Genomic DNA, 10,934 nt, shown 5'->3' with positions numbered 1-10,934 from the left:
CCAATCTCACAACAGAGGACTACAACCAAATAGATCCAGAAGAGATTGAATTGATTGATATTCGTTGGTGCATAGCGAGTGTGATTCGTAGAGCACAAAGGTTTATGGAAATTACTGGGAGAAATTCCATTGGAGGTCCTTCAACGAAACTCGGCTTCAACAAATCTAAAGTCACTTGCTTTAAGTGCAAGCAGAAGGGACACTTCAAACGAGAATGTCGAAACTCAGCAGCTGATGAAATAGCAAATCCTTTTCATGATGATTATTACAGGAAAGCGGTTTATCATCGAAACCGTGAGGAGCCACCGAAGATGAAACAGATTAAGGAGACTCCAAATGAAAAATCTAGAGCCTTGGCGGTTATCCTGGATGATGAAGGTTTTGATTGGAGTGAGTTTTTGCCTGAAGAGGACGCGGTTGGTTACGCATTTATGGCAACTACTGAACCAGCAGCAACAGAGTCAACATACAATCGAGAAAGGTCTTTGGCACAAAGACAAAAGAAAAAGATCTACGACGCCTACAAAGAAGCTAAAAAGGCAAAAAGGTGGGATCCGGATCGTGAATGTTACTTAGATCCAAAGGGCAACATTTTAATTGATCCATTAACCATTGATCTCGAAACTCTCATGAAAGCGATTCCACTAGTTGAAGAACAGATCAAGATCAGCGATGCAAAGAGAGCCGAGAAAGAAAGACTCAAACAGGAGATTCGTAAAAGATATCTGAAGTCCCTGGAACAAAAGAAAGTGGACGAATGGATCATCGACACAGAAAAGGAGATGACAGCCGAGAATCTGAAAAAGATGGCAGACCAAGTTCTAATGGCGAAAGCACTTGAGGTAGATTCCAAGTCTGCTTCTAGTTCTGATTTATCAGGAAAGGTCAGTAGTAGTGGTTCGGAAAATGAATCTGGTAAGGCTGATAGTGCTCAAACAGAAAGTGTTTGCAAAGGTTGCACGAAAGAGTGCAAAGTCTGCAACACACATACATATCTCTCAAACAAAAGAATCCAGGAGCTGGTTGAAAAAATGGTTTTAATCGATAAAGAAGTACTAAGTCAAGATAAACTGGTTAAAGCTTCAAGTGAAAGAATCAAAGAATTAAGTGAAAAGATTGAAAAAGATAAAGTGATGTTGAACATTTTCAAAAGGAAAATGAAAAACTAATACTTGAAAACCGAAAAATTTTAGAAAATTTTGATAAGCTCAAAAGATCAGTAAAAGATCAGATGAACGCAACGGTAAAACTCACAAAGAAAATACTCATTTATCTGGAGTTCTTCAAGCAAAAGAAAAACTGATAAATCAGCAACTGGATGAGATCGCGAATCTCAAGCTTCAATACCAAGAAGCTAAGATCGAAAATGAGAGGATAAATCTGAAGCTTAACAGCTATAACTCCGCTAGCTTTGTTCTTCAGCACATAGTTCCCAAACCAATTTGGAAGAACAAAGTCGGTGAGGATGTTTACTCAGATGGAACAGGGGTGGGTTATCATAATGTTCCACCACCCATGTGCAACAATTTTACAAAGAAAAAAATCTGGGTTGGCTAACGAATCTGAAACAAGTGAGAAAACAGATGTTGAAAACTTGCCTGAGAACATTGATGTCACATTCACTTCACAATCTGATGAGGACAGTATTCAATCTGGAGTTATGAAAAATGTTGTTGAGAATGTGTTAAAATCATAAAGTGATTCCACAGAAGAGGATGAATGTTTTCTAAACAATTACATTCCAAAACTTAAGTCCCAGGACAACTTAAGTGATGAACCGAATCTTGTCATGTACAAGATGAACGGGTCTGATAAGTTGTACTCGGATACTGAATTTCCAATTGAGAATGTGAATGTGGACAAACTGAAGAAAGTTTTCAAACTTGTTGAGATAGATGTTTCTGAGGTTAAAGGGTTAACAAGTTCTAAGAGGTTTTTGAACTTTGAACGTGATAAATCTTACTACAAGAAACCTGTTGTGCCACCACGTTTTAACAAAAACAATCAAAATAGATGGTCGGGTGGATATCAGGGTGGTAAGAATTACCCAAGAACGAATTTTGAGAAACAAAAGTTTGTTGAAAAGAAAGTGTTTGTGAAGAGCTCAAGCTCAATTTCCAAACAAGAATCGGAAATCTTTTCAAAAACGAATGAAGAATTTTTTGCTAAGAAGGCCTCACAGCCTCAGACTGAAGGTAAAAGTCGAGAAGTTGACACCCGCACTTACTTCAAATGCAACCAAGTTGGTCACATTGCACGAAAGTGCACCAACTCAAAACCTAAGTATGTGGTTGTGGAGAATCCGAAAAAGAAAAATGATGTCAAAGGCAAAGCACCTATGTTTGTTGAGAAGAAGATTTTGAAATCTGAAAACATTAAAGTCAAATTTGAACCCGTTAGCCGGTAAAGGAAAATGATCATTTTTACAAACGGATTGCTTCTCTACAACAAACATGGAAGCCTAAATCTCAAGCAGTGACATCAAACGAGTCAAAACCAAAGGTTTCTGAGACTACTGCAAAACAATCATCTTCAACCAAACCAGTTAAGATGAATGTACCTTTGGATTTTTACGAAAAGCTTGAGAAACAAACTTCTTTGACCCCACCGGGCAAGAAGTATGTTCCAAATAAGGTTCAACCATCTGGTCAACCTCAAAAAGACGAATTTTTCTTATACAAAGAGGTTAAGGTTGGAACCGAGGAGAGCTTGAAAGTGAACGACAACAACTTCCCACCACTATACACAGCAACAACTCACATTAACGTCAAGCTACCCGAGTTAAAGGAGGCTTGGGTTGCTTCAACTTCTAACTAATTGATTGTGAAATATGCAGGAGCTCCCAAGATCTATCTCGAAGTGGATTATGGATAGTGGAGCATCCCGGCACATGACAGGGAGAAAGACCCTGTTATACGATGTTAGAGGTTTCAACGGTGGTTATATCAGTTTTGCGGGAAATCAAGGAGGACGTATTATCGGGGAGGGCACGTTATCTAATGGTGGCGTTACATTTGAAAGAGTCAACTACATTCTAGAGCTGGAGAACAATTTGCTCAGCATTTCTCAGATCTGTGACAGGATGTACACAACTCACTTTACTGACAAGGAATGTCTGATTCTGAAGCCAGGATTTGTTATTCCCGAGGAGTGGATCATCATGCGAGCACCAAGGGTAAATGATCTGTACGTGTTGGACATGAGCATTGCTACGACTACCACGGGTCACCTTCAATGTTTCGTATCGAAAGCTACCAAAAATGAGTCAGTGCCGTGGCATCGAAAAATGGGCCACATTCACCTAAGTAAGATGAACTATCTGGTGCATAATGATCTTGTCAAAGGTGTTCATCTGAAGAATTTTCACCTGGAGGGAGAATGTATTAGCTGTATGAAGGGAAAGCAACACAAGAAATCCCACCCAAGAAAAATGGTGAACTCAGTCTTGAAACAACTTGAAAGACTTCACACGGATCTTTTCGATCCCGTGAATGTCAAAAGCATTACTGGAGATCTTTACTGCCTAGTGGTTACTGATGATTATTCCAGATTTTCGTGGGTGATGTTCCTGAAGTCAAAAGATGAAACATTTGAGAGTTTGCTGAAGTTGTTCAGAAAGATAGAGAATCTGTACCAGACCCGCATTTGCAGACTACGAAGTGACAATGGTACGGAGTTCAAAAACAACAAAATGGAAGAATTCTGTGACAAAAGAGGTATATTGCAAGAGTTCAGCGCACCATACACTCCACAACAGAATGGAGTTGCAGAAAGAAAGAATAGGACGCTGATCGAAACGGCACGAACGATGCTAGCTGATTCAAAGTTACCCATCAACTTTTGGGGAGAAGCTGTATCTGCCGCTTGCTATACTCTCAACAGGGTACTCACTATGAAGAAGCATAATAAAACGTGTTTTGAGTTCCTCAACAGGCGCAGGCCAAATCTTGAATATCTAGAACCGTTTGGGTCTCCTTGCACAGTTCTAGATCCTGACGGAAAGTTTGGGTCAAAGAGTTTGGAAGGTATCTTTGTGGGGTATTCCAGTCCACTAAGACGCGTCTTCGTTCCAAGTCTCGGGAGGATAATCGAAGCTCAGCACGTGGAATGTCAAGGTTACACTATGCCTCCACAGAAGACCGCAGACTCATGGCGATTCAATTATGATGCCTTATGGGATTCATTTGACTTAGAAGAAGAGCTAGAGTACTTTAATGATTTAGACATATTTCGGGATTATGAAGCATCTCAAGGTAGATTTCGAGCAAAGTCTTCTAAACGTCAACAAACTTCCAATGATAATGAAGCTGGTCCAAGTCATGCTGGTGAAAATGATGATGTTCCGCAAACTCCGATTGCGTCGGAACAAGAGCCTGCTCCAGAAAATCAGACGACCGTTAATGATGATAATTCAAAGTCTGACTCGGTTAGCCCGACCTTTGATCGCGGTGATTCAGAATCTGAGGGGGAGTAGATCCAATATTCAGACCAGACAATTCATGTTGATGAACAAGTTGCGGACCAGAATGTCACAAATTTGGAAGGCGAGGTGAACGTTCCCGGTGAAGTTATGCCGAGGACTTTATCCTACCACCCCAAGGAGTTGATAATAGGAGAACTGCAATCAGTAGTTCGAACAAGAAGCCAAATTGACCATGGCCTTACATGTTTCTATACTAAAATTGCTCCATTACAAACTGAATTCTCACTTAGTTGCTTTATTTCGCAGATTGAACCTAGAACATATAAAGAAGCACTGATGGAAGAATCGTGGGTGAATGCAATGCTAGAAGAGTTGGGTCAATTCGAGGAGTTAGGAGTTTGGAAACTTGTCGATCTACCTGACAGGCGCAGAAAGATAAACACGAAATGGGTGTTCAAACGCAAGAGAGACGATCGAGGAGTGATAGTTAGAAACAAAGCTTGACTTGTTGTCCAGAGTTTTAGTCAGCAAGAAGGGATAGACTTCACTGAAGTTTACGCTCCGGTTGCTCGACTTGAGGCCAGCCGAATATTTCTTGCTTTTGCTTCATGGAAGGGTTTTAAAGTATACCAGTTACATGTCAAGTCGGTGTTCCTTTACGGAAAGGTGAAAGAGGAGGTCTACGTCGGTCAGCCACCGGGCTTTACCGATCCGATACACAAAGACAAGGTCTACCTTCTAGACAAAGCGCTGTATGGTTTGCATCAGGCCCCGAGAGCCTGGTACGAGACGCTCTCTCAACACTTGCTTGCCAACGGTTTTATCCGAGGAAAGGTGGATGCTACACTCTTCACTAAGGGAGTCGCTGGTCATCTGCTGATAGTTCAGATATATGTTGATGACATTATTTTTGGGTCAACGAACGACGAACTCTACAAAGATTTCGAACAAGTGATGAAGCAGAAGTTCGAGATGTCGTCAATGGGTAAGATGAAGTTCTTCCTAAGGCTCCAAGTTGATCAGATGCCAGAGGGAACTTTCATACATCAAACGAAGTACATTTACGACGTTCTGGAGAAATTTGGGATGTCCGATACAGCGCCAATGTCCACCCCATTAGCAACTAATCATGGTATCAACCCTGATCTCACTGGAGAGAAGGTCGACGAGACGATATACCGCTCGATGATTGGTTCGCTGATGTACTTGACAGCATCCAGACCAGATATAATGTACCCGACATGCCTCGCGGCCCGATATCTGTCAAGTCTTAGAGCCTCGCACATGTCTATCGTCAAAAGGATCCTACGCTACTTGAAAGGAACCCCAAGTCTAGGGTTGTGGTATCCAAAAAATGGTGACTTTAAGCTCGAAGGATACTCGGATTTAGATTTCGGTTGCTGCAAGATCAACGCAAAATCAACAACTGCAGGATGCCAATTCTTCGGACCTCACTTGGTCACTTGGCAGTGTAAGAAGCAAACCTCTGTTTCTCTTTCGACTTGTGAAGCAGAGTACGTGTCAGCCAGCAGCTGCTGCTCGCAGATTCTGTGGATCCAGCAACAGATGCGTGATTACGGTTTGCAATTTCTTACCTCTCCTATATTTGTTGATAATGAGGTTGCAATCAACATAACGAAAAATCTGGTACATCACGCTAAAACTAAACATATAGAAATTCGACATCACTTCATCCGAGATTGTTTCGAGAAGAAGTTGATTCGAATAGATAAAATCCACACCGACGAACAAAAGGCAGATTTACATACCAAAGCTTTTGATAAATCACGTTTTCAGTATCTATTAAAATTGAATGGTATGAAGCTTTTGTCGTTAGGGGAGGAAATACATGGCGTTGATGAGAAAACAATTGCAGAGGATGTTGAAAAGCAGACTGTGTTGGTTTGTCGATTTTTTAGTTGTCTTTGTATTTAGGGGGAGATAGATATATTTTCAGAAAATACAAAAACAATAAAAAAAATGCAAAAATACAAAAAAAAACATGAGATAATTAGAAAACAAAAAAAAGAGTTTTTGTGTAATAAGAGGAAATGATAGTACATCAGGTAGACAGTTACGGTATGCTAAAAATATGTAAAGTATTAAAGCGTTAAACAATCTCACTAATGATATGCTGATAGGTTTTTACACACTTAGTAGACTTTTTCGGGATATAATCCTAAAAATTACATCTTGCTTATTTCGTGGGGAACATCTCTCGGATATATAGCTAACCCTGAAATCTTGTTTGAAAGATTTTCCGTTTCTGACATACTAGGTCTATGTACTTGATGATATCTGGGGTATTATACAAGGACTTCTGATTTTGCGGAAGCAATAGCCTGGTCCTCGTATAACACTCTGCACAGCTTTAATCTCTAAAGCCTCCCCTCAGCATAAAAAATGATAAACATTGCAAAAATGCGAATCATGTGTTGTTGAAGAAAAGATCCCCAAGAGGGACACACCGAAAGTCGAGCCATCATCTCTTTGTCTGAACGGAAGTTCTAACCTGAGCTCTCATGGCCTCGCACTATCCTTTCACAGATATCATTTGAGTATGTTCACCTGTAAGACTGAATATAGAAGTCTGGATACGAGAGTATATTTTGAGGTGGGACACGCGAATAAGTTAAGTACTTAAAACATCTAAATCGTATCCTAAATAAGTTGAAGTCTGTTTGTAAGAATTTAAAAGGATCAGTATATCTAAGTGAACTGTTTAAAACTTAGTGTGAAATTAAGCTCAACGCTGTAACTAGTCGGCAGCTGATATGATCCTCTAACACGACTCACAAAAATGTGTTTGTAAATAGTTTACTGTTTACTTTACAGCATTTCATTTCAGTTTACTTAAAATTCCAAAAAGCTTTTAGTGTGTTTTAGCAAAAATTTTCTTAAAATTCCAAAAAGATTTTTTTCTACTTTAGTTTTTCAACAAACCAAGGTGGAAAGCCGATCTTCAGAATCTCAGAAGTGAAGCGAAGCAGGAAGTTTCTGGGCTGAACAACTGGGTTGGGAGCTAATCTTGAATGTTTGAGAATTTCAACGCTTAAACAAGTTCATTAACTTGATACGTGTACATTTTTCAGAAAAAAAATATTGAAAAAGTTTGAGAAAAATGTCAGATTGTTCGTTTCGGGCCAACCAAGGTCATTAACTTGGACTTGGTAGGCAAATTGAGTACCAAGGGTCATTAATTTGGACCTAGATACTTATGTGGATATCTAAAAAGTGACCAAAACAGATAAAATTTTGAAAACTTGAAAATGTTTAAAATTTGAAAAGTTGAGGTTGGATCGGATGACAATCTGATCAGATGGCAATCCGAGTGATGTCATGGGCTATATATAAGAGTCAAAGGTCTTCAGTCAAACTTATTCGAACGGATTGTCCTTCGTCAGTCTCAAATATTCTCTCAACTATTCAAGAGATTTGATCACTTTCTTGTTTTTCCAAGCACATGGGATTGTTGGCACACTCAACCTTCACTATGGGAAATGTAAGTTTACTAATTTTCACAGTTAAATTTCAAGTATTTGATGTTTTTAAAGGTTGTCGGCGGTGACTGTTCATGAATAATCTTAGATCTAGGCTTGTTTAGGCTTTGAATGTTCAAATTGATGTTAGATCTAGGATAATCGGCCTTAGTTTGATGGATTCACCGAGCCAATTTCATGAAAAACACTCTAGATTTGAACATAGGTTGATTGAAGGTGTCGGTGGGCAGAGGGAAAAATGTGAAATTAATCCTAATTTGTTAAGTTTTGTGAAAATCTGAACATAGGGTTTTGTTAGTCGGCCAATTCTTTAAGAGAATCTGTGATCAATTTTTGAAAAATATTGATAAAATTTTTGATCTTCATGTGAGTTTCAAACTGTTCTTCATGGTCTCTTGGATCGAAGGGCAATCCGATCGGATGACCATCCAATCGGAGGGCCATCCGATCCATTGCACACCTTAGTGTTTGAAATTTTTGAGTGTTGTTGAAATGTTCATCACATTGCATAATTGTTCATTATGTTTTAACTGATAAGTATGTTTTCAATCGAATGGCAATCCAATCGGAGGGACATCCGATCCAAAACACACTCTCACATGTTGTTTTTCAAATGTGCTCAATTGATAATATTGCTTGATCGAATAACAATCCGATCGGAAGACCATCCGATCGGATGGCCATCCGATCCAAATGCACATGTCTTGAATGTTGAGATCTTTATTGGATAAACACATCCGATCGGATGACCACCCGATCCATCAGTACTGTATAGAGCGTATGAAGTGCAAGTGTTAAAAAAATTTGAAATTTTTGAAACTTGTCACTTTTCACTATTATGTCTCAATATGTGTGTAGATTCTAACGTTGACATTTTTGCAGGCAAGAGCAACTGATTGGCATCCAACTCACAACATCTAGAGTATTTTAGATGAGAACTATGTAAATATGGAACCGTTCAAAGAGATTGTACTATTTTTAAAAGAAAGTAGAATTACTAAGGCATTGACGGAAAAGCATAAATGCTATGAGTCGCATGTAAGGATGTTTTGGAAGTATGTGAGGTACGACGAAAAAGAAAAGACAATATATTCAGCAGTAAGGATGAAAGATGAGAATGATCAGGACATAGATGTAGAAGTTAAGTTTACAATGGCAGACGTAAGAAGGGTTCCGGATTTAAAAGATAATGATGATGACCCAATCATAATTCCAGAGAGATTGAGCAAAGGATTGTGGTTTAGACTGGGATACACAGGTCATGTGAATGATAAATATCTTAAGTCTAGATTCTGTAGACCATATAAATTCATGGTACATCGTGTGGTGCAAGCTTTATCGCACAGAAAAGGAGCTTATGATGAGACATCAGACTACATTATGAATATCATTACATGTTTGGTGTTGAATTGGCCTTACAATATTTCACAGGTAACCTTTAATCATATGATTGACAACATCAAAGGTGAGAAGCACATTATGTACCCGAGGTTTGTGCAAATGTTGTTGGATGATCAAATACCTAATCTTCCAAAGGATCCAGCTGACGAGCTAAAGTTATAACATATGAGCAGTGAAACATTGAATAGATTGAACAAGTATAAAGGTTTATCAGAAGATCAGGAGCCAAGGGTGAAAGGAATGATAGGAAAGATAAAGAATCCAAACTATGTTGCACCTGAAAATGATCACTGGAGACACGAGGAAAGTAATTCTGAGGACGAAAGTGAATGTTTGAGTGAGATGGTGGAGAAAAAGCTGAGGTTTTGGTACGAGAAAGATGGAAAAAGGAAAAGGACTCCAAAGGTTTCACCCAAAGTGGTTGCTCTGAAGATTGTTATTAAGGGTAAAGATGGAACGGGGGAATCATCAGAAAGGTTCATACACTCTTCATTTAAATATTATACTAATTCTGTTGATGTTTGTTTTGTAGAGCCAGCAAAGAAGAAGTCTCCACAAAGGCTTGTAGATGAACCTGTGCTTAATCCAACGGATCTAATTCAGCAAGGTTTTGACTTGATGAAAATGACACTTGATGATTTTGTGAAGCAAAGTGAGGATGCTAAAGCTGCAAAGGAAGCTGAAACTTCTGCAAAGAACGTTGAAGCTGAAAGTTTGAAAGAAAAAGAAGCTGAAGGTGTTGTTGAAAGTGATTCAAGTGAGACAGAACCTGAATTTGATACATCAAAGTTCGGTGTTGGAAAGATAATCCACCACCTCCACCAGTCAATCCAACTATTCATATTCCAGACGATCCTAAAGAACCAACATCTGCAAAGAAGGCTACTACATCAAGTTCAAGCCAAGGTTTTCCTACGTTTCCTGATAATCTTGGACCAGGGCCTATAAGTTTGGATGATATTGGTGACTTGTTCAATGAAGGAAAGATCAACGTGCTCACAAAGAAAGTCAGTCTTCTTGAAAAAGCAAAGGCAAAAGCAGAAGCTGAACATGATGAACTAAAAGAAAAGCTTGAGAAAATGAAAGCAGAGAATGTTGAATTAAAGAAAGCAGTGAATGATCATGCTGATAGAATTGATGAGTTAACTGATGATTATGAAGATCAAGCCAAAGTCATTGATAGAATCACTGCTGAGTTTGATGAAGTGAATGAAAAGTATGAGCTATTGAGTGAAACTAACAAGACACTACATCAAATGATCGGTGAGATGAATGAATCTTCGTCAAATGAAAACAAAGTTCTAAGGCAAGAGATTGAAGCCTTAAGGGCCAACAAAGCTATAAAAGATGATCAGTTAAACATGTTGTACACTGTGATGGAACACAAGCTTGGAATCAATGTCCAAGCTGTGTATAATGATTTGGAGATTGAAAGGGTCGAGGCATGAAGAGTTCAAAGGGAAAAAGAGTTGGCTGAAGAAGCAACTCAAAAGAAGAAAGGGTTGGTGATTGATAATAAAGAAATTCTTGGGTCTTCTAGCCAACAAGATCAACCTGAAGCTGAAGGTACTACAAATTCTAACCCACTTGCTATGATAGCTGTTGGTGAC

The 10,934-nt window shown here is 39.0% G+C and overlaps 1 protein-coding gene across 1 annotated transcript; it reads left to right on the top strand.

Moving 5' to 3' along the window:
* The first annotated feature begins 5,395 nt into the window (after positions 1–5,395).
* LOC110882151 (uncharacterized mitochondrial protein AtMg00810-like) lies at positions 5,396–8,844 on the top strand. Its single transcript, XM_022130237.1, has 3 exons — positions 5,396–6,070; positions 6,248–6,325; positions 8,806–8,844. The coding sequence occupies exons 1-3, from the start codon at positions 5,396–5,398 to the stop codon at positions 8,842–8,844; spliced, it is 792 nt and encodes a 263-aa protein (XP_021985929.1).
* Positions 8,845–10,934: the final 2,090 nt, after the last annotated feature.

Source organism: Helianthus annuus, chromosome 10 (genome assembly GCF_002127325.2).
Source record: "Helianthus annuus cultivar XRQ/B chromosome 10, HanXRQr2.0-SUNRISE, whole genome shotgun sequence".
Classification (NCBI taxonomy): Eukaryota; Viridiplantae; Streptophyta; class Magnoliopsida; order Asterales; family Asteraceae; genus Helianthus; species Helianthus annuus.
Note: the sequence above shows the minus strand (reverse complement) of the source record. Positions and strands in the feature narration are given on the sequence as shown.